Genomic DNA, 25,312 nt, shown 5'->3' with positions numbered 1-25,312 from the left:
CAAACTGAGAAGTCTTTTTTATTTAGAAACAAACCATTTTGATGCTGCATTGTGTGACTTTCGAACAGACAAATACCTTTGAACCATGAGCTTGATGGATAATCTTCATAGTGTCTGAAAATACAAAATAGCAGAATTTGAGAAACAAAATCATGTTGATCTCTTAAGTTTTTTAAAGTGAAACCTGGAGATGTAGGTAGGATTCATTTAGTGCTACGGAATGGGAAAAATACCTCAAAACCACTCACTCTTCTTTCTTCATGTCAGCTTTGTGCTATACGTTGGCATAGCAACTGACAACAGCGCAACTTTATGTACCTGAATTCAGCACCAAAAACACTCAAACATTACCCCACATAGAACAGAACATTCAGTTACAGTTGTGGATTTTCAGGCTTGATCTTTATTTTGTGATTCTGAGTAAGTGATTCCTGTGGTAGATTAGCCACTGCTGCTTTTATTAGCCGATCTCATTGATTAGGTCATTTAAACACCTGCTCTATTGATGATCTGTCAGTTTGTGTGTAGGTCACCTTCCTGACACACCTTACTAACCCTAACACACCTTACTAACCCTAACACACCTTACTAACCCTAACACACCTTACTAACCCTAACACACCTTACTAACCCTAACACACCTTACTAACCCTAAGACACCTTACTAACCCTAAGACACCTTACTAACCCTAACACACCTTACTAACCCTAACACACCTTACTAACCCTAACACACCTTACTAACCCTAACACACCTTACTAACCCTAACACACCTTACTAACCCTAACACACCTTACTAACCCTAACACACCTTACTCCACAACACATCTGAGTTAAGTTTGTCAAAGTCAAGCAAGTAACTGAGCTACTTTCCTCTCCCTTGCCATTTTTCTTCTGAAGACTTTTTTTCTGATCTTGTCATAGTGTAGACAATTCATACCAAACTACTGCATCCCTTTTTATTTTATATGTCTAGCAGAGAGATGAGGGCGGGAACTTGCGTGGAATGAGTCACCATTAGAACATGGAAACATAAAACACCAATGTCACTAAGCACTTTTCAAATACATTGCTCCATTTGAATAAAATTCATTTGTATTTGTTTCATTTAAAACCCCTAACATTTAAAAACCCTTGCAGCAGGTGACATCCTGCTGCAAGGGATCTATAACTGAAAATATAGATCCCTATATTTTCAGTTAATATTCAGTTAAGAATATTGTGATATATGTTGTGTATCATGATATAGCGAAAATATATCAGAATATTAGATTGTTGTCATATTCCCCAGCCCAACTGCAAAGCATGTTTTTTAGTTTTTGTGTTTTCTTTATTTCAAATAAATAACATTAATAAACATAGAAGATCTTCATCACAAAGATAAAGTTCCCGATACTTTAAAAAAAAAGAAAAAAAAAGAAGTAATCACAGACATTGACAGCGTTTTTTGTTTTCCATTCTTCAAAGCAGAATGAATATATTTATTTTTTTAAGCCTTTCTTTGCTCATCCTCCAAATCTACAAATTATGGTTCCATGTTTTGTAAGCGAGCAGAGAGCCTGAGTACAGACTAAGTATGAGCGCTACAGGTTTTGAGAACAAAAGACATAAAATTCTGTTTCAGACTGAAAATATGGAATCTTGCACCATGGCAGAAAATTCCCCAAGATTTTATCTGCCTCACCTCTCCCCTGCCGTTCACTCTGAGCCAGCCACCAGGCAGAAGCACTGGGAGGAGAAAGACTGTCGTATTCTGTGTATCGCGTCAGATATTTTAAGGACGCTTATTGGTCTCCAGAAAAACTATAAAAACACATATTATCAATCAATAAAATCCCCCTGGACCACACTTGAAAATTGGACATTATCATCAAAACTAATACAAAATAGTATTGATTAATACTAAATGTAGTACTCATTTAGTATTCATCAATACCTCAGAGGGAGAAGTGAGAACATTTTGCAACATAGAAAAATCACCCAGCCCTGTCTCATGAACTAAATAATAAAACATCATTTAAGAAGCTTCAAGGCAGATAATTGTCCTTGATTAATTTTAATGATTGAGGTACTGGAATCATGCAAGGAATTGTTATGGCCTTAAAGTAACAGTAGAACCGGATCTGAGTTAAGATCCAAAAAACAAAAATTTATGAGCCTAATCTTAACTTTCAACATGTTACTTTCTTTTTTAAAGTTCCCACATTACACCAACAGGGAGATTTAGAAAGAAAAACAATAATCTTTCCTTAAGGATATAGTTGCTTTAAGAGATGTTAGCTCTGGTGCACTGAAGAATTACAGAACAATACTGACAATCAATTACACTTTGTTTCAGAAACTTATTGTGAAAATAATAAAACAAACATACCGTATCCATACTTTCTGAAAGGAGGAGGAAGTCCTTCCCTTGTGGCAATATCTGGAAGAAATGTATGTCTCAAAATTGAAACAGTGATCAAAACTTTTATAACTGTAATAATTTTTTATAACAAAAAATTGTTTAAATTACTTTTTGTCTCATGTAGTGAAAAAGATATTTGCAAAGCAAACTTATTTGCGCATGCCAGAAATCTGTAGTTGCTATTTTCTAATTTTTGCTTGCAAATCACAGGAACATTCTGGGCGGGGCTTACAAGCACTGAGCAGCAGCTGCACTCTGCTGCTCATAATGCCAAGAGGAATTAGGAGAACACCAATTTACCGTAATTTCATAACATAACGCAAAAGGCAAAAAGGCCTATTACATATAATTTAAAATTAACTAAATACAAGAGACACATACACACCAATTATCACTGAAAAAAGGCAGAAATGATGTGAATATCCTACCTCAGCCTGTGATCTACCAGCTTGGTTTTTCATCTGGAAGAAAATATATATTTAAGAGTTACATTATCTCTCCTCATCCACAGCACTGATTATGTGCTTGGTGAATAAATAATCTGTACGGTCACTTGACAGTTTTTTAACACATATTTGCTCCAGATACATTTGGTACATTAATCATTTTGTGATGATTACCTATCATTCACATTCTGTGTCCTGTCACTGAAGAGAAGCAGCAGTTCAGGACAGAGTTCTGAGGTGGTCAGTCAGTCTTTCCTTTAGTCAGCGCTAACCAATAGGAACACATCTTACATTGTTCGTCTTTAAGCCCCGCCCAAAATGTTCATGTGTGTGTGATTCGCAAGAAAAAATTAGAAAATCGCAACCAAAGTTTTTCGTCATGTGCAAATGACGAAAAACTTTGGTAGAACATTATCAACAAAAACTGTGCAAATAAAAGTTTGTTTTGCAAATAACTTTTTCACTTCTTGAGACAAAAATCTGTGATTTTAATACAAAAAAATCTAAGAAAAAAATAAAAGTACATTTTTAGGTCTAGCCCCACCATTGTTTGATCAATGGTTTAGTCCAATGTGCAAGTAGCTGAACGGTAAAAGTTGTCAGAGCTGCTCATGGTAACTGTGGCTGTGCAGCACAGACAAAAGTAAATACTTAAAGCAAAAGACATCTAAGCCTTTTATTTACTTTTACTGCTCAATAGGAAGAAACACATTAACAATAAATATCAGACTGAATTTGTTATTTAATTACTTTGGCTGAATTATGTTAACCTGCCACATTATGTCTTCAAAATCAAAAGTATCAAAACTGGCTACATTGCTTTGATAGACTTAAAACTTCTTTTTGTCAAAGGTAGCAAATGTCTCAATTATATTTAGCTCTCTAACGCTGACATTAATGAGAAGAGTTTGAAACGGGAGAGAGTAAGCATTAGTTGACAGCTCAGTGTGTGGGAGCTCAGAGCAGAAAGAAAAACAGAAAGGTTGGTGTGCCTTTATTTCTTACTATCGTCAACATAGAGCCTTTAAATCCACAAAATAAAATCTGGATATTTTTCTATAAAAACATGAGCATTAACTTTAAGTTATGATGCTTCCCAGATATTCATTATTACTGTCTGCTTGGTTCTAAGCCAGGGGTGTCAAAGTCAAATGGACGGAGGGTCAAATAAAACATTTGGCTACAAGCCGAGGGCCGGACTGTCCAATCTTCATTGAAACCAAGATTTAACCTACTGAAAGCATAACAAATATATTACAATATGATTGGATAAATAAAGCAATATTTTCTTATGACTCTGTCAGTCATTTTTAATTTCAGCAGGCACAAAATACAAATGTCCTTTATATAAAAAACTCATAACATGAACATTAAATGTATGAAGTGATAATTATTTAAGGCACCATCAGTATATTCCCTCATTTAGCAAAAATGGGCTGAATTTAGGCAACTTCAAAGAAATAAATAATAAACAATTTTCTATCATTCACTCAACTGAAATAATTAAAAAGAAATATTGCCTCAAAATACAATAAAATAAAGTGCAAAAATCTCTTGTTACTTAAAACCAATAGCAATTAACACACTGGACTGCATCTGTCCTGCTCAAATGTACATTGACTTTCCTTTCTGTGCTTTCTCTGGGTTAGTGTGAAAAAAACAAATAATAACAATCAAAAGTCATTTTCTCTGTTAAATAGGAGACAATTTTATCAAAAGACTGTTGTCCACTTCACGATCTATTTTCCATGAAAGGCCGAAAAACAAGAAACACTCCCAGGAACGGAGTCGGCAAACAAAAACAACATAGTCAACACAGACAAGAAAGCTTTAAAATCCCTGAGGGGAACAACCAAAACCAAGACCTTCTTTGTGTGCATATTTAACTTTTAAACTTGAACAGAGTATTAACTTCAAATATGTAATTGCACAGTAAACATTACTGTATTATTACTGTATTTACATACATTTATATACATCACTGTATTACTGTAACACTACATTACTTGTTTGAGGCTGAGGCTGATACTTGGTGGTGTTTCATCTTTTGCACAAGTTCATCAAAGTTCGGGGTCAGGCTCTGAGCTGAGGAAATCCTCAGAACTGAGTAAAGGTGTTCAGCAGTAAGTCGACTTCTGTGTGATGTTTTGTTCAGCTTCATTAATGACAACAGTTGTTCACAGGTATGTACTGCCAAACATAGACAACGTTTGAGCAGCCTGGGTGCGCAGCTGGGGCATTGTGTCCGGAAGGAAGCGCGCAAACTCCACAGCACCCACTGCTTTGTAATTTGCCTTCAGCGCATCATCGCATTGTAGCTCAATCAACTCCATTTGGAGGTTTGGCGGTGAGCTTTCCACATCAACGGCAAATGGATTGCTGAGCAGTGCAAACCTGTTTTTTTGTGCTTCAAAGTCAGCAAATCGGTGTCGAAAGTCAGCAGCGAGTATACTAATTTTATCAGCAAATTCTGTGCTCGGGAAAATACTGGTAGATAGCTCATCTTTCATGGTCTGACAGCTTGGAAAGTGGCTCAAGTTTTCTTTCCGCATGTGTGCCTCCCACAGAGTCAGTTTGGTTTGAAATGCCTTCACTGTACTGTACATTTCAGAGATGACACGAGCCCGACCCTGCAGTTGCAGGTTCATTGCGTTCAGGTGACTCGTAATGTCACACAGAAAAGCCATTTCACACAGAAACCTTTTGTCTCGGAGTTGTGTTGTGTCTTTCCCTTTGCTGTCCAAGAACAAACAAATCTCCCCACGAAGCTCGAAACACCTGCGCAGCACCTTTCCCTGGCTTAGCCACCGCACCTCAGTGTGATAGGGCAAATCACCATGCTCCGTTTCTAACTCGCTCAGAAATGACTTAAACTGGCGGTGATTTAACCCTTTGGCTCTAATAAAGTTAACTGCGCATGTGATGGTGCTCATTACATCTTTCATTTTCAAGGCTTTACCACACAACGACTCTTGGTGTATGATACAGTGATAAGCTGTTAGCTCACGTGTGACGTTTTCCTTCTGCGTCTTCTCCCGTATCTTTGCCACCAGTCCACTCCTATGTCCACACATCGCAGGTGCTCCGTCTGTTGTCAGACCCACGAGTTTTTCCCAAGGCAGCTCCATCTCGTTTACACATCTTGAGACCTCCTCATACAAATCATGTCCCATAGTTGTGCCATGCATAGGACGTAGCGCTAACAACTCCTCTGTCACGTTTAGGCTGGAGTCCACTCCGCGGATGAAAACTGACAGCTGGGCAATGTCAGAAATGTCTGTGCTCTCGTCCACAGCCAGGGAATATGCGATGAAATCTTTTCCCTTTGTAACAAGCTGCTCTTTTAGATTGTCAGACAACAGGTCTACCCGATGAGCAATAGTATTTCGCTCAGGCTGATGTTTGAAAAGAGCTGTCTTTTGTCTGGGCAAAGTTCGTCACAGACTTTAAGCATACAGTTTTTGATGAAATCCCCCTGTAAATGGCCGGGCTGATTTAGCGATCTCCTCTGCTAAAATAAAACTGGCCTTGACAACAGCCTCGCTTTGTGACTGGGCTTTTCTGAACAGACCCTGTCGCGATTTGAGGCCTCGTTTTAATTCCTCGACCTTCTATAGCCTTTGTTCCATGTCCAGAATCTTGTTTTTGTCTTTGTGTTTTGTTTCGTGATGCCGTCTCATATTAAACTCTTTCATCACCGCCACACTTTCTCCACATAGAAGACACACAGGTTTTCCAGCTACCTCCGTGAACATGTACTCAAACTCCCACCTTGTTTGAAACCCCCGGTTTTCACTGTCCACCTTCCGTTTTGCCATTGTTGATGGGTATCTGTAAGATAACTTTTGCTGGTATGCTAATGACTGATGCTGAATGACTGCTGAATAAATTAAGCCGCCTCCCGCTATGCTCCGCTCGGCGCGTCCCGTTGCATTGTGGGAAATGTAGTATTCGTGCGTACATTATATCTGCGGGCCGGATCTAATAATAGATTAATATCATCACGGGGGCCAGGTAAAACCCTCTCGCGGGCCTGATGTGGCCCGCGGGCCTTGACTTTGACATATGTGTTCTAAGCCATTCAGGACATGAAAAAAACAAAAAAGTTTTAAAAATAAAGCAACTTAAGTTATAATTTAAATGACACATAATTTGTAGTGAGAGCCACTACAATAAAACAATATTCATGAGGAATTTAAAATTTTAAGTAGACTCATTCATTAAAACTTTTTATTTAGAGCCTTACATTTTTGCATAGGTGTAGCAGAGATTAGATCAGTGACACTGAATCAAACTGGTATCTGAAAAACATTTAAACCTTAGTTTGACTTCTATGGGTCTCAACAGTTTATTAGCTGGGAAAAACATGTTTGATGTGCATTACCTCTTACTGCTCATTTTTGGTCCGGTGTTATAGATTAACTGGTGGCTAAATTAACTGGTTGAAACCTTTGCGCACCACAGATGTTTCCAAATTGTAGGTGGCTGTGTTGATGCCTGTTGAAAAATGCTATTTGTGTGACAAAACCGTTTGCAAATCTTTACTATAAATCCCATTTGAAGCAGATATGTTTAATGTTGCACGTGACAATTATGTTTCAAAACAAATTTCTACAGAGCAGTGTTCAGTGCGCTTTGAAAACACCACATGTGAGCAAAACCAGATCAATGAATTTCATTAGGCCCGAGCAGCTAAGCGCTGCGAAGGCCTATTGTTTTCCTATTGTTTATTATTATTATTATTATTAGGCCCGAGCAGCTAAGCGCTGCGAAGGCCTATTGTTTTCCTATTGTTTATTATTATTATTCTTCCACCCAAATGAATTGGCTTTTTGGGGCTTTATCATATTCAAAAACTCACCCAAACTTGGCGGAGGCCTTAAGCCTGTTTAAAATTTACGTATTTTAAAGTCTTAGCAAAAATTGCAACAGAAATGTCTCTACGGCGCCACCTAGAAATTGGAAAAACACCCTTTTTTACCCTCTGCTATTCACTTACTTTATCGTAGACACATGAAATTTGGTACACTTGTAGAACTCCCCAAGACGCTCAAAATTTACAATTAATGTCATAGTGCAAGTATCACAGGAAGTCAGCCATTTTTGATTGAAGTTCCCATTTTGACCCCATTTTTGCCGATTTTTGCCATTTACAGCCTTTGTATTTGATCTAACTCCTCCTAGGGATTTTGATTGATCGACTTCAAACTCGGTCAGTCTGTTCATAAGGCATGTCCCATCTAAAGTTATCTAAACGAGTTTTTGAGTATGCTGAAGGGGGTTAGCAGGGGTCAAAGTTCACCTACTCGCCATAAAAAAATAAACTGCTATATCTCTTACACAGAAACTCACAGAAGCATCAAAGTTTCTGTGATTGATCATCATCGGGTCTTCTACAATACCCTATGGTCGAATGATGACATCACTTAGGCCACGCCCCATGAGAACAGGAAGTGTAATGTTTACTGTGAACTGTTGCTATCTGACCCCTTTGACGTCATCAACATGAAACTGTGCCCAGACACAGAGAACATGTTGGTGTATTGAGGATTCTAACCCCGACCAGCTTCGATGGAGCAGGTGGGCGTGGTGGCGTGGCGAAGTCACCTGTAACGCCATCGCCATACGTTTGGCTCTCAATTCCACATTTTCGGGCCCAGCTGCTGCAAACTCATAAGGATGGACCCTCATCCACTCCCCAACAGGAATCCATCACAATATTTGGTGGGCGTGGCCTAATTTCTCTATAGCGCCCCCTAGAAAACTTTAAATGATCAGCCCCAAGCCATGCTTTAACCTACAAATACGAAACTTGTACACATGTGTACCTTGTCAGGACGTACAAAAAAGTCTCTTGGAGCCATGGTCTAAACCCCACAGGAAGTCAGCCATTTTGGATTCAAGTTGGGTTTTGACCCCATTTTTGCCGTTTACAGCCTTCATATTTGATCTATCTCCTCCTAGGGATTTCGATTGATCGGCTTCAAACTCGGTCAGTCTGTTCATAAGGCATGTCTCATCTAAAGTTATCTAAACGGTGAGTTTTTGAGTATGCTGAAGTGGGGTTAGCAGGGGTCAAAGTTCACCTACTCGCCATAAAAATTAAACTGCTATATCTCCTACACAGAAACTCACAGAGGCACCAAAGTTTCTGTGATTGATCATCATCGGGTCTCCTACATTACCTATGGTCGAATGATGACATCACTTAGGCCACGCCCCCTGAGAACAGGAAGTGTAATGTTTTACTGTGAACATTCGCTATCCGACCCCTTTGACCTCATCAACATGAAACTGTGCCCAGACACCGAAGACATGTTGGTGTATTGAGGAGTCCAACCCCGACCAGCTACGATAGCAGGTGTGCATGGCGGCGTGGCGAAGTTACCTGTAACGCCATCGCCATACGTTTGGCTCTCAATACCACATTTTCGGGCTCAGCTGCTGCAAACTCACAAGGATGAATATTTATCCACTCCCCGACTGGAATCCATCACAATATTTGTAGGGCGTGGCCTAATTTCTCTATAGCGACCCTAGAAAACAGCAGCCCATAGGTTATGTTGTTATTAATTATTTAAATATACATTATTATAACTTTTTATATATATATAAGTTTATTTTGTGGGTTAAAGTACAAACATTCATTCATTTTTGCTAGAAATAATACAAACAAAGTCATTCAGCAAAACTTATGACACAGCGAAGTAAGAACACACTGGGGTCAGTTTGATGGAGTACCACTGGCACCTTGTGGAAAATACTGGTACTGCTAGTGCAATACCAGTATTGCGACAGCAGGAGGCAGTGGTACTCCATCAATGAGAAAACAGATCGACGCTACGTAATAACAGTCAGCCGGCGACAGCTGGAGCTGCAAAGTTTTCCTGAACATTTTGCTTGCTTTTTGGAGCCACAGAACTGGACTACGCTCAACATTTTGCTTGGATTTTGGAGTTGCAAATCCGAACCACGCTTTTGAGCAAGAAGGCTCTGTTGGACCGGAGTTGGAGCAGTTTAATGGGCTCTTTGCACCTCAGCTTACACGTTCGGGAAACACGGCTGAAATGTTTTTCCAAGGTAACAATTAATAATGTACATCGATCCGAAACCCCAACAAGTAAGGCAAAGAAGGTTTTAAGATGTTCGCCTCGTTATACATTCACAGATATGAAGGTGAGTTTTATTTTCTTTAAACTGCTAGCACAAGCCTGCTAGCTTTCTAGTAAAAATCTGCTATTTAATTATCTAAAGATTTCTCAGCCATTCTAACGGACACTGTTTGTGCCTTATTTTCAAGCATATTACGTGTGTTTATTGTTAACTGGAGAGTGGGTGGGGGGTTGGGGGCAGATTACAGTTCAGAGTTTTTGCTTGAAGTATGACGAAGAAAAACGAGCACAGAGCTTACTCTGGTATCGGAGTTCTAGTTCAGCTGACTGTTCAGATTCAGAGTTATTACTTTTAGAAAAATATGGCCGTGTTGCTTAAGATTTCTGTGTTATTTCGTTTTATTACTTTTGCATGCTTGTTGTGAATGGCTCATTAAGACAGTGTTTAGAGCGGTGTGTACGGCGTTAGCTTCAAGTGGTAGCTTTAACTTGTAGCAACGAATATTTACAAGCTGTCTTAATTGAGGATGGCTTGGAAATCCATGAAAACTTAAACAAAGTACATAGTATTGTTTTATTTGTGTCTTAAGTACGACTTTGTCTTTTATAGCAGTCATAGTTTCTGAAAGTGGAAAAAAGAGCCGCATTCGGTATACAGTTGTGACGTCAGCGCGGCAGGTGCAAAGAGCCCATTGCTGTTCGTTTAAACAGTCGTAAATCGCGGTGCGGTGAGTAATTTATTCCTTCCTGCTGGTTCTGGAAGCCGTCATGTTTGGAACAGTTATTCTGAGGAGGATGCTAACCCAATGCCTAAGGCCTGCAACGTTTTTAATGCTAACGAAGCGCTTGACTAATTCAATAAACTGAATAGTGTGTTTGATACATCCAGTTTCATACATTCAGAGTTGTTTGTTATTATGTATAGAATGTTTAAAATGTCGTTTGAAAGAGCTCTGAGAAAATGCTAAGTATCTTTTTACAGATCCATTGGGGTTGTAATATTTAGTTGCAGCACTTCCTGTGATTAATACCTAATTAATGGGTGGGATTGAGCCTGTGCTATTGTTCTAAAGTGCTGAAAGTTAACTGTGCTCTGTTATTGTGCATTGCCCCTGGTTTATTACTGAACAGTGCGGTTTATTAAACTGATACATCTTAACCTTCACCATTTTCCTGACTCATTTCACGATAACGTTAAAGTTGCACTGCATTTAGATCTCAGTTGTAGTTAACATCAAGCATGTGGTGTGGCTTAGTGTAAAACTTTCACTATTTACCATAAAACATCAACATTAAATGACTTCCAAATGCAAGATCACAGCTGCATCATCACACTTCCTCTGTCTTTCTAGAGAACAGCCCTGAACACATTTCCATGGTCACTTGATGACCTCACTGTAGCCCTGCCCACTTTTAAGAAGCAGTCACATGTTTTTTCTGCTGTATGTTTTACTGTTATTCTATAATTTATATGGGTTTCATCATGTGAATACTGACTAAAAACGATAACATGATGAACTCTATGATTGCTGGCTGCTGACCGAACCGCATTGGGGTGTAGAAATGACGAAATGCATTACTTCGCCACGTGCATATGATCGGCTCTAAATGACACGTGGATCATCGGACTGGCGCCAAATTGAAAACGTATGACCTTTGTTGACCTCTAAAGAGCAAAACAGCATTGAAATGTATTTTGACTCCACTGCGCCCCTACATTAATCCGCCAGCTGTATTTCCTCGCTAAACCAATGAATCTATACCACATTTTTTTGCATCTTGAAGGATAGCCGCCGAACGCATAGATGCGTACCGCCTGGTGGACGGGCGCGGAAACTGCGCAACAACTTCTGTCTTAGCACGTGCGCAGCGTTGATGGAAACTGAGCAACAGCTTCCGCGGTGCGGGCGGAGGCGCTGAAAACTGCGTGAGAGCTTCTGTGGTGGCTGGCGTGAGGCGGCGGTTGCTCGTACCCCGCGGTGGCAATAGGCCGGAGCGGCGCTTGGCTGCGAGGGCCGCTCGAGGCTGCTTGCAGCTTTAATTATTATTATTCTTCCACCCAAATGAATTGGCTTTTTGGGGCTTTATCATATTCAAAAACTCACCAAACTTGGCGGAGGCCTTAAGCCTGTTTAAAATTTACGTATTTTAAAGTCGTCGCAAAAATTGCAACAGAAATGTCTCTCTACGGCGCCACCTAGAAATTGGAAAAACACCCTTTTTTACCCTCTGCTATTCACTTACTTTATCGTAGAGACATGAAATTTGGTACACTTGTAGAGCTCCCCAAGACGCTCAAAATTTACAATTAATGTCATAGTGCAAGTATCACAGGAAGTCAACCATTTTTGATTGAAGTTCCCATTTTGACCCCATTTTTGCCGATTTTTGCCGTTTACAGCCTTTGTATTTGATCTATCTCCTCCTAGGGATTTTGATTGATCGACTTCAAACTCGGTCAGTCTGTTCATAAGGCATGTCCCATCTAAAGTTATCTAAACGGTGAGTTTTTGAGTATGCTGAAGGGGGGTTAGCAGGGGTCAAAGTTCACCTACTCGCCCTAAAAAATAAACTGCTATATCTCCTACACAGAAACTCACAGAAGCACCAAAGTTTCTGTGATTGATCATCATCGGTCTTCTACAATACCCTATGGTCGAATGATGACATCACTTAGGCCACGCCCCCTGAGAACAGGAAGTGTAATGTTTTACTGTGAACTGTCGCTATCTGACCCCTTTGACCTCATCAACATGAAACTGTGCCCAGACACAGAAAACATGTTGGTGTATTGAGGATTCCAACCCCGACCAGCTTCGATGGAGCAGGTGGGCGTGGTGGCGTGGCGAAGTGACCTGTAACGCCATCGCCATACGTTTGGCTCTCAATTCCACATTTTCAGGCCCAGCTGCTGCAAACTCATAGGGATGGATCCTAATACACTCCCTTACAGGAATCCATCACAATATTTGGTGGGCGTAGCCTAATTTCTCTATAGCGCCCCCTAGAAACTTTAAATGATCAGCCCCAAGCCATGCTTTAACCTACAATTACGAAACTTTCTACACATGTGTACCTTGTCAGGACGTACAAAAAAGTCTCTTGGAGCCATGGTCTAAACCCCACAGGAAGTCGGACATTTTGGATTCAAGTTCGGTTTTTGACCCCATTTTTGCCGTTTACAGCCTTTGTATTTGATCTATCTCCTCCTAGGGATTTCGATTGATCGGCTTCAAACTCGGTCAGTCTGTTCATAAGGCATGTCTCATCTAAAGTTATCTAAACGGTGAGTTTTTGAGTAAGCTGAAGGGGGGTTAGCAGGGGTCAAAGTTCACCTACTCGCCGTAAAAAAATAACTGTTATATCTCCTACACAGAAACTCACACAGGTACCAAAATTACTGTTGTTGATCATCATCGGGTCTACTACAATACCCTATGGTCGAATGATGACATCACTTAGGCCACGCCCCCTGAGAACAGGAAGTGTCATGTTTTACTGTCAATGGTCGCTATCTGACCCCTTTGACCTCATCAACATGAAACTGTGCCCAGACACAGAAGACATGTTGGTGTATTGAGGATTCCAACCCCGACCAGCTACGATGGAGCAGGTGGGCGTGGCGGCGTGGCGAAGTGACCTGTAACGCCATTGCCATACGTTTGGCTCTCAATTCCACATTTTCGGGCCCAGCTGCTCCAAACTCACAAGGATGGATCCTCATCCACTCTCCGACAGAAATCCATCATAATATTTGTAGGGCGTGGCCTAATTTTTCTATAGCGCCCCCTAGAAAACAGCAGCCCATGAAATACAGGTTATGTTATGTTATTAATTATTTAAATATACAGTATTATAAGTTTTTATATATATATAAGTTTATTTTGTGGGTGAGAGTACAAATATTAATTAATTTTGGCTAGAAATAAAAGAAAACGTAATTCAGCAAAACTGTTTATAAACCATTTCAGTAATTCGCCACTTGGGGTCAGTCTTACTCCACGAATGAAACAGCGGATAAACAGGATGACGAACAATATCAGTATTCCGCCAGCAGGGGTCAGTCTTACTCCACGAATGAAACAGCAGACAAACAGGATGAAGAGCAGGGGTCAGTGTTACTCCACCAATGACAAACAGATCGACGGCGGATGGCCATGAAAACATTGCGAGCGCGTCTGCCGTGAGATTTCCAAAACGAAAGCTGTTACATTTAACCTGAAATCTTATATGTAAGCCCTCAGATAATTTTTGTTGGCTTAAAACACGGAGTAAATGTAGCGTTTTTGTTAATAACTGTTATTTACTACCGTAAGTAAATGCATCAATTCCAGTCCTCTCTGCCTTACTGGTCAGTAAAGTGTAAAATCAAATTTAAGCAATTTGATTGGTTGTGATGGACTGCACTGTACTGTAGCTTTGCTAATACTTACTGTACGTACTGGCAGTCGGCCGGCGGCCGTTCATGGTCGAGGTTCGGTGTGTTCCGCTGTGGACTGTACATTTTGGAGCGACAGAACCGGACTACGCTCAACATTTTGCTTGGGTTTTGGAGCTGCAAATCCGAACCACGCTCGTGAGAAAGGACGCTCTGTTGGACCGGAGTTGGAGCAGTTTTATAGCCTCTCTGCACCTCAGCTTCCGCATTCGGGAAAAACGGCTGAAATGTTTTTCCAAGGTAACAATTAATAATGTACGTCGATCCGAAGCCCCAACAAGTAAGCCGAAGAAAGGTTTTAAGATGTTCGCCTCGTTATACATTCACAGATATGAAGGTGAGTTTTACTTTCTTTAAACTTTGGGGCTAACTTTAGCTTTAGCTTGTGCTAGCAGGCATTATTCTCGGACATTTTTCTTGTAAAAATCTGCTATTTAATTATCTAAACATTTCTCAGCGATTCTAACGGACAATGTTTGTGCCTTATTTTCAAGCATATTACGTGTGTTTATTGTTAACGATAATAAACGCGGTGGGGGGGACAGATTACAGTTCAGACTTTTTGCTTCAGAATCCTGACGAAGCACAACGAGCTCAGAGCTCAACAATAGAGCAGCTCTTGTATCTGAGTTCTAGTTCAGCTGACTGTTCAGGTTCAGATTAATTACTTTTAGAAAAATATGGCCGTGTTGCTTAAGGTTTCTGTTATTTCGTTTTATTACTTTTGCATGCTTGTTGTGAAGGGCTCATTAGGACGGTGTTTATAGCGGTGTTATGCTGATCAGTGGCTCGGCTGTCCAGCTCTGCTCTCTCGTTCCCAAACACTCGCTCTTTCAGGGTGAATACAGAAGCGATTCAATGTAAATAACACAGGACGGCTCTTTTACCTTCGTCTTTAGGCTGAAGAAGCTGATCCGGAGTGAAGTGAAGGCTGCAAACTGTGTTGTGCGGCGTTAGCTTTAACTGGTAGCTTTAACTGGTGGCGATGAATATTTACAAGCTGTCTTAATTCAGAATCGCTTGGAAATCCATGAAAACTTAAACAAAGTGCATAGTATTGTTTTATTTGTGTCTTAAGTACGACTTTGTCTTTTATAGCAGTCATAGTAACTGAAAGCGGAAAAAAGAGAGCCGCATTTGGGCATGCAGTTGTGACGTCAGCGCGTCAGGTGCAAAGAGCCCATTGCATTAGTTTAAAAACTCGTAACTCGCAGTGCGGTGAGTAATTTATTCCTTCCTGCTGGTTCTGGAAGCCGTCATGTTTGGAACAGTTATTCTGAGGACGATGCTAACCCAGTCCCTGAGCTCTGCAACGTTTTTAATGCTAACAAAGCGCTTTAATAATTCAATAAACTGAATAGTGTGTTTGATACATCCAGTTTCATACATTCAGACTTGTTTATTGTTATGTATAGAAGCTGTTTAAATGGTCGTTTCAAAGAGCTCTGAGAAAATGCTAAGTATCTTATTACCGATCGGTTGTAATATTTAGTTGCAGCACTTCCTGTGATTAATACCTAATTAATGGATGGGATTCAGCCTGTGCTATTGTTCTAATGTGCTGAAAGTTAACTGTGCTCTATTAATGTGCATTGCCCTTGGTTTATTACTGAACAGTACGGTTTATTAAACTGGTACATTTTAACCTTTACCATTTTCCTAACTCACTTTACGATAACGTTAAAGTTGCACTGCATTTAGATCTCAGTTGTAGTTCACATCAAAGCATGTGGGCGTGACTTAGTGTAAAACTTTTACTATTTGCCATGAAACATCAACATTAAATGACTTCCAAATGCAAGATCACAGCTGCATCATCACACTTCCTCTGTCTTTCTAGAGAACAGCCCTGAACACATTTCCATGGTCACTTGATGACCTCACCGTAGTCCCGCCCACTTTTAAGAGGCAGTCATGTTTTTTCTGCTGTATATTTTACTGTTATTCTATAATTTATATGGGTTTCATCATGTGAATACTGACTAAAAACGATAACATGATGAACTCTATGAATGCTGGCTGCTGACCGAACCGCATTGGGGTGTAGAAATGACGAACTGCAGTACTTCGCCATGTGCATATGATCGGCTCTAAATGACACATGGATCATCCGACTGGCGCCAAATTGGATACGTATGACCTTTGTTGACCTCTAAAGAGCACAACAGCATTGAAATGTATTTTGACTCCACTGTGTCCCCTACATTAATCTGCCAGCTATATTTCCTGGCTAAACCCATGAATCTGCACCACATTTTTTTGCGTCGTCAAGGAGCGCCGTCGAACGCATCAATGCGTACCGCCTGGTGGACGGGCGCGGAAACTGCGCAACAACTTCTGTGTTGGAACATGGGCAGCGTTGATGTAAACTGAGCAACAGCTTCCGCAGTGCGGGCGGAGGTGCTGAAAACTGCGTGAGAGCTTCTGTGGTGGCTGGCGTCGAGCGGCGGTTGCTAGTACTCTGCGGTGGCCAATAGGCCGGAGCGGCGCTTGGCTGCGAGGGCCGCTCGAGGCTGCTTGCAGCTTTAATTTTTTTTAATTATTATTGAGTATACAAGAATAACAATGACAAACTCAAACAACACATTGATAACAAACATTACAGAGAAAAAAAATTAATATCACAACTACTGTTAGCAAATCCAATTGGATACAAAGACTGGAACTGAAAAAAATAAATAAATAAAATTAATCAGAGGGGCCTACTAACTGAAAATCTTCCACTAACTCAAACAATTTCACTGTGTTTAAATTCTGCATCTTTTTCAGACACATTTTAAAAAAGGAGAGCTAATTTTTAAGGACAGAAAATGAGAGGGAGCATTTTGCATAGCGACATTTATGGATATATTTTGTTACAATCATTAGAACATTACCTAAATATTCCAAATTTTTTTCTTTGATAAATAAACCAAACTGAACATTTTGTAAAGAAATAAAATCCACATTTATAGTTTCAGAAGACAGAAGATTCCAAAGTTGATCCCATAACTTTAATACTTCATTACGTTCATTAAATAAATGTTTGGTTATTTCCAATTGAGTTGTACAAAAACCACAATTCTCAACATTAAAATTAAATCTCTTTCTTAAAAACTCATTTGGTGATTCCTCAGGTTATGATGCTATGAAGCTGGTGTGGAAACATGATCTGGGGCTGACGTTTGATCCTGCAGATTGGGAGGAAATTTGTACTGGGGTTTTCCCCAACTGCACCTCGGTCTTTATACATGAGCAGAACTTTAAATTTTTCTACCGAACTTATTATACACCTGTTCACCTCCGGAGGATGTTTCCTGATGCTTCAGATCTTTGTCGTAAATGCAAAATACATAGGGGCACATTTATTCATTTGTTTTGGTCTTGCAATTGTATTAAAAGTTTCTGGGAAGCAGTTCATATGATAATACAAGAGATTATTGGTAAACAGTTCCCACTAACTCCCTCCTTCTGTCTTTTTAATCATACTTCAGAAACTCTATTTAATGCAGACACTAAACATTTGCTTGTAATCCTCTTATTTCTGGCCAAGAAATGTATATTACTGAGATGGACAGCACCTCAGGCCCCTACAGTTGATGTGTGGATTTCACAAATCTCTGCTATTGTTTTAGTTGAAAAACTGACTCATGATCTTCATCAAAAGTTGGACAAATTCTGGAGGATCTGGGACCCACTGCAATCTTTCTTACAGAGACTGTAATCTTTACTTATTTTATTAATTAATTATTTTTTTATTTCTTTACATTTACTATATCACTCACTTGGCCCAAGAGTTTTGACTATTTTAATCTTTGCCTGGGAATGTCTGCCTGTACTTTGTGTATGTAGGTTGTATGTATGTCTTTTTTTGTCGTAGTTTATTTATTTTTTATTATTATTGTTATTATAATTTTTTTAGATTAATGAATTATTTCTTTTATTTTATTTTTTATGCTGACACTGCTGTGCTCCATGTTCGTTCGGGGTGGGTTGTTCTTGTTTACTTGTGTTGGTGTTTACATATAGTTAAAAAAACCAATAAACAACAACAACAACAAAAAACTCATTTGAAGGCTATCTGTTATTTTAAAATGTAATTCTTTATACTAAAGAGGAATTGTCCTAATCTTGACTATAATAGATTTCTCAAAATTTTGTAAGAGAAATGTGCTTTTCGTTCTTCCTGGGTTTATATTATTTATAGAATATTGATTCAAAAACCTGTTGCTGCATTTATTATCTCTCATGTCCACCTGCTCAATTTGAATCTTATGGAGTCTTGGAATAAAGAAATGAGGTAAATTGTTTTTAACTGAGGACATGAGGGATACTATGCAAAACCTTCTTATAACTTGCTAGTGAACAATCAGTTCCATACTTCCTATTAAATTCCTCCAAACTAAGAATATGCCCATTTCCATCCAGTAAATGAGGAATTGACCAAATTTGTTTATTCCACCAATCTTCCAGAAAAATAATTTTCTACCACTTAATATGACCTTGTTGTTCCACAGTGGGACCTTATGAGGGCTAAAGTTGTGCTTAAAGATCAACTTCCACTGTGACTAAACCTGTTGATGGAAATGAGAGTTTAGGAGAGTTTAGATCATTCAAAATCACATTTCAATAACAACTCAATACCTCCAACGTTTTGAAATACAAACGCCGCTATAACAAACCAAATAAGATCACCACTTCTTAAAGCGGCCTGAAGCCATTTCATTTTTAAAGTATCATTCATAATTTCAAAATTGATGCCTTGATACCACCGTCCTCACAATGTTTTAGCAAATCACTTCTTCTGATGTAATGGTGTTTATTTTCCAAATAAAGTTCAAATTTATTCTGTTAATCAGTTTTATGATATTTGGACGGACGGCTAAGGAATATGCAGGAAACATCAGCCTGGATAAGGATCCAGTTCTTGTTAATAATGTTCTACCAATAACATCAAGTCTCCTTGAAGCCAATTATTTCAGGTTTTGCCACATTTATCTTATCAATGTTGTCTTGTAAATATTTTCTTATGCTGGTATCTTTACATTAAGTGATCCACATTCCTAAGTACTTAATTTAATTTTTAACTGGAATATTGGAAATTTAAGAATCAGAACCTCATTTATTAATATTTATCTGCAGCCCTGAGGCTTGAGAGAACAAATCTATTTCCTTTAGAGCTGGAGGGATTTGTTGTTTTTTAGGAAGAGGTTGTATCATCTGCAAATTGGTCAATGATTATTTTCTGGTTATATATTTCCAAACCATCAATATTAGAGTTTTTAATTGCTATTGCAAGTAGTTCTGTGACTAAAATAAATAAGAGGTGAGATACAGCAACCTTGTCTGATTCCTCTTTCTACATTGAATCTGGGCCATGTGCCCTGTGACAGGGACACCCTGCTGTTAATATTGGCGTTTAACATGGTAATTATATGAAGGAAACTATTTCCAAATCCAAAGTGTCTCAACGCATTAAAAATAAATTGATGTTCCACCGAATCAAATGCTTTATGGAAATGTAAAAACAACATAAACGCCGGATTGTGTTTGACTAATTATCTTAGGCAAGCCAGTTTTTAACTTTGTTGCCAAAACTTTTGTTAAGATCTTGTAGTCTAACAACAGCATGATGCGCCTTAAATTATTATTGACCATTAGGTTTGTGAACTGGGTTAGGGTTAGGGTGAACTGTTTGAATCCAGTATATAGAGCTCTCCAGATGTAAAACAATTTTGTGTTATTATCAAATTCTTCAAGTATAGGATTTGGAGTTTGTTTTGCAAGCAGTGAAGGCCATCGATCCATATATTCATCTGGAGCCAAATTGAAATCACCTCCAACTACGATATGAACAATAGGAAAATTAGCCGTGGACGTGATCAATGAGTAATGCGACAATCACATTCACATTCAGGTTCACCAGAATAAATGAATTTCATCTCATGAACAGCCAGAATGTAAAACTAAGTGGAAGGTTTCTGCTTTTTGTAACCAGCCTTGATCAGAAAAACATTGGAATTGACCCTCAAGTTCCTGTAATGTGAATTACTTAACACTTCTAGCCTAGTGTGTGTTTCTGGCTCAGATCCTGCAATACAACCAAACTGTTTCTGAACTTTCCTCTTTTTTAGCGACACTACCCACAGGAAGTGTCGCTAAACAATGAGGTTGGTGTCACCATATTTAATAAACTTTCAATCACATACTGATGGTGTTGCTGTGGTGTTTACGTGTCCAAATAGAGAGGAATATCAAATAATGTCGATCAGTTATACTGCAATAAGATCTCATCTAAATGATATAAAGTTAACAGCCACAAACATCTGTTGTAGTTGGTAGTGATATCCAAATGTTCAAGCCAAAGTTATAATCATAAACTATAGTGTCAGATACCACCAACAGATTATGAGCCATATCTACAGTATTTGTCTGTGTTCTCTCCTGTGAAGCTGTTTGCAGGCTGGTGACGAGGGGACATATGAACAAAACGAGCCGCATTAAGACCTGAATTAACTAGACAGTCAAACGGGGTCCTCAACCCCGTTTGACTGATGTTTGTAAAAAATTAGGCGGCTGTGTCGTTTCCTGATCAAAACGCGACAAGTGTAAATAAACAAATTAGAAAATATCTCTTTCTGTACAATCTCTTGAAAACAATAATAGTTATTTGTATGTGCAGGAATTTTCAAGAATATATTGAGATCACCAAAATATACCACACAAGTGAATATTCTTTGTTTAGACAATAAAATAAATGGGTCCAAAATGTGAATCAGACGAAATCTCTAGCTGAACTCATACCCACGGTCGCTGAGTTTTGAGAGTGCTGTTTTAGTCCATAAATCCTACCTGTTTTTGATTCTGATCCAATGAATAATATCTCGCACTGTAAGATTCAAACCTGGATTAACTGGTGACACTTTCAGAATCTCAGTTTGAGTGATGATTTTAACCCATTTCTGATGTAAAAGTATATGAGACAATTGTGTTGTCTCTTATAGTTGAGTATTAGGGTCATTTGATGAAAAGAATAGAAACGTCAAGTTAAATTATGAGAAAAAATATCAACCAATAAAGAAGCGATGATCCTCTGTCACATAGATCTCTGGCCGCCATGTCTTCTGCAAATGAACTGGGAAATAAACTATAACATGTTGCAAAAAAACAGAGTTTAAAAAACATTTGCTATCGTTTCTGTGGATATCGGATTGAAATATCATACAATATGAGGAGATGTAAAAAACAACATAGCCAGTCCATCTTTTTAAACATTTATTTTCAATCTCATGGCTCTTCAACATTTATGTCGGATTTCAGGGATTAATCTTTGCTTTGAGATCTGTTTATGGCATCTTGAGATCTATTTCGATCTTCCTTTGACGAGTTTCAACCTCTGAAGCAACACAGAAATCAGGACAAGTTCTGCGTAATTTACATGTTTTGGTAATTTTGCAGATTAATGTCAAAAAAAGACACAAAAAAAGGAAACATACCATGTTCGACCAATAAAAGTCTATCTAATTAGTTATTTCCGAGATCTCAATGGGTTCTTACGGCTTCGGACAGTATTTTTGCAAAAATGTGTAGTTTTTTTTTTTTTTTTTTTAAGTTTCTCGCCTTGTTTACTTCCTGGTTCGGTAAAGGGGTCCTAAAAAGCCACGCCCACACAAACATCTGTCTTTGCCACTTGCCGCCACCAGTTCATCTATAACACCGGCAGGTTGAACACATTCAAAACTTTTTAAACCAAATTTTATATTACATTTCACTGTAAGAGTAATATAATGAGATGGGATTTCCTTCCTTGAACTGTTGTGCTTACATTTGTAAAACAACCAGTTTCATCTAAAATAATTTTTGATTCTGAGAATAGGGAAATTATTCCAAAACTGATTTTAAAAACAACCAAAAACATGTGAAGTGTTTGTTTCATTGAGTTGGAACTGAGCCAGAAACGAGTTAAGGCTTCTCATTTACCGTTTCTCACACGGCGCATGAAGTCCTGCGCGGTCTGGTTCAGGCTGACCTGCTGGAACACCACAGGCTTGAAGTTTCTGTGTTCAAACGACCTGATGAGGCGAACTGTGACCACAGCTGGAACGTCCACGTCCTCCAGATAAGAAGATCTTTCACCAGCCATCCGTCTAGAAGAGCACACACAAAAAGTGTGTTTAAAAGTTAAAAAACAACCCTCGACTCATGTGGAAAACAGAAACTGTAAGTTTAAGACCAGACGAATCGATCCATGAGCCCTTCCGCCTTGTCGAGTGGATTCATACTCTACGTGTCGCCACCTGGCGGTGTGGAGGACGTCCTCAGTCAATAGCCATTTTTCTCTCTATAGACATAAAATACACAGCAGTACGTGACAGGCATTTCAGGTGTGTTTAATGAATTAATATACTTTATTAATCTTAAAGGGAAATTTACAAATAAAGAATAGTGTCAATGACACATTAAGGAGTAGAAAGATCAAATTTCCTTTTATGTCCTGATTTGAGATTTTTATTTTTTGTTTGTCATGTTGGATTGAAGTTGGGACACAGGAAAGAGGTCATATGTGAAAATGTCTTCCTCCTTGTCTGGAGAGTAAATTGCTGCCAGAGAAGGATCTGTTAATTTCTCAGGGCTTCTGATCAATTTCTCGGTAAAACAAATCATATAATCATGTCAGGGTTGTAACTTTCAGTTTAATCGGCAACTGCTGTTTAAAAAAAGCAATAAGAAAATTGTAAAATAAATACATTAACGAGGTTTTGTGTGGAGGCCTTCTTCCACTGCTTTGTGTTGTGGTTGTTTTTTTTATCACAAAGAAAATCAGTCTTTTTCCTACTGTTGTCACTTAAGCCTGAAGAATAAAGGTCAGAAATCAAACACAGTTTTCTAACACATTGTATGTATTTATTATATTTTTTTATTGCTAATATAAGAGGAGGGAAGCTGACTGATAGCAGGGCACAAAAACTTTCTGAAAAGATGAGAGTGTATGTAGACTTTCTGGAAAATCCTGTTCTAATGTAAACTTTGCTGGATAAAGAAATTTCTAGTTGTTAATTTTTTTCTGGTTCAATCATGCTATACTACAGTATTTGCTATAGTAAGTATAGCAATCATTGATATTTTGAAAACATTTGCTCATTATTATTTGCCAGATGTATCAGGCTTCTGCATGTGCCAAAGACAAAGTGCGGCTCAGAGGGAACCGTGCTTTTTCTGTGGCAGTTCCCAAGCTATGGAACGATCTTCCTTTGGGCATAAGACAGGCCCCTTCACTCACTGTTTTTAAGTCCCTTCTTTTTTCTTTGGCGTTTGGCACAATCTGAGATCTTTCATTTCGTTTTATTGTGTCTGTATGTTAATATGTATTTTATATTCAATCTTTTTTATTTTATAATTGCATTGTATTTTATGATTGTGTATAGCACTTTGGTCCTGTTGGTCTATAAAGTGCTTTATAAATAAAGTTGGTATGGCATGGTAACAACAAATGGTTAGGTGTGAGTACTTCACAATCATTTGAGTCATCTGAAACTTTGGTCATGGATCTGTCCTTTAATATGGCTTCAACTTCATAAAAGAAAGTTTGAAGTCCTTTATCATCCAAAACTTTTATCTGTTACATCTGAAAGTACAGCGAGAGATTAGTTTTCTGGCAGCTGAATTTCCATTTCTTATCCAGTATTTTTGTCTTAATCTTGACAAAATATTAAGACAGCATATGAGCTCTTCCTGCATGTCCCAACTGTTGATGAATATGGCGTAAAATCAGGGTAGACACATATCCTTCATCAAAATTGCAGGATGCTTTGTTCCATGGCTGTTTTATTCAACCCACCAACCACTCTAAGGACCCCAGCATCCTGTAATGGGTCAAGTTTGTACAAAGAACTTCTCCTGGAGACTGTTTTAAGGCTACTGGTGATTTACAACATGTCAGTTGTAAATTTCTGATGTTATGCAAACTGAATAATAGCTTCTTCTGCCTTGGCCAAGTCTTCAGGAGTCAGATTTTCTTTCTTCAGAGTGCTCTTGAATCCTTCCATCAGCTTTTCCAATTGTTTCTTTTGATTTTCTGGATCATTTTTATTCAGGTCTACTGTAGCAAACTCTTTCCATTTCCTTTAAAAAACAGGACACAGAGGTTTTAAGCTTTGTCCAAGATGAAAGGTAATGAATCAGATAGCTTGTAGCATTTTATAATTCTTTCACACTCACTGTTGGGTCCTTTTTGACCTCTGGGTCATCTGCAGGAATTGCATGGTGGTCCATATTCAGCTTAGGCCATTCCTCTTTTAACCTGTGGAGAAATTCTGGTCCATTTGCCCATCTCCTGCATTTGAGGAACTCCTCAGCTCTTGTGCCTCTGGATGTGTCATCTGCAGGATCTCCTTGGAGGAAACATATCGCCACTCATTGACATCTGTTGTTTCTCAAAATTCTGTTTGCAACAAAGAGGTGAAATCTTCTGGTTTCATTGGAGATGTATTTTAGCACTGTTGTACTATCAGTCCAGAAGACAGGTTTTTTAAACTTGACTTGCAACTCTTTTTGCAGCAGTTTAACAGCTGTCAGTTCCAGCATGGGAACTGTCGTTTGCTTCAGAGGAGCAACTCTCTCTTTTCTTGCAATGGAAGCAACATGTGAGATGTTATTCTTTTCCAGTTTTAAATATGACACTGTTCCGTAGCTAGCTTGACTTGCATCAGGGAAATTATGAAATCGTGCTTTGTCTAATGCAGCTTGGTTTGATGCAACGGTCCACTTTAAAACTTGAAATCAGCAGGAGAACCTCCAGCCAATCAAGCCTCTTTCTAGAGAGGGAATGGAGAATAACGTCATCCCATTTCAAGTGTTGTCCACAACATTTGAAATGTTGCTGAACTTGTAGCAACAGATCAGCTGGCATACTGAAGGGAGCCAGGATTCCCA

At 38.8% G+C, this 25,312-nt stretch overlaps 1 protein-coding gene across 1 annotated transcript in view; it reads right to left on the bottom strand.

The window, feature by feature from the left end:
• cunh2orf76 (chromosome unknown C2orf76 homolog) overlaps positions 1-25,312 on the bottom strand; it is a 48,234-nt gene that overhangs the window by 19,739 nt on the left and 3,183 nt on the right. The window contains exons 3-5 of the mRNA XM_055022366.1: positions 22,361-22,527; positions 2,373-2,423; positions 77-114 (exon numbers count right to left, since the gene is read on the bottom strand). Coding sequence (XP_054878341.1) covers positions 77-114; positions 2,373-2,423; positions 22,361-22,527 — 256 coding nt within the window. The remainder of the gene's footprint in view (positions 1-76; positions 115-2,372; positions 2,424-22,360; positions 22,528-25,312) is intronic.

The sequence above is a fragment of the Poeciliopsis prolifica genome, unplaced genomic scaffold (genome assembly GCF_027474105.1).
Source record: "Poeciliopsis prolifica strain line A6 unplaced genomic scaffold, Auburn_PproV2 SCAFFOLD085, whole genome shotgun sequence".
NCBI lineage: Eukaryota > Metazoa > Chordata > Actinopteri > Cyprinodontiformes > Poeciliidae > Poeciliopsis > Poeciliopsis prolifica.
The sequence above is the reverse complement of the archived record's forward strand: the minus strand, read 5'-3'. Positions and strand labels throughout refer to the sequence as shown.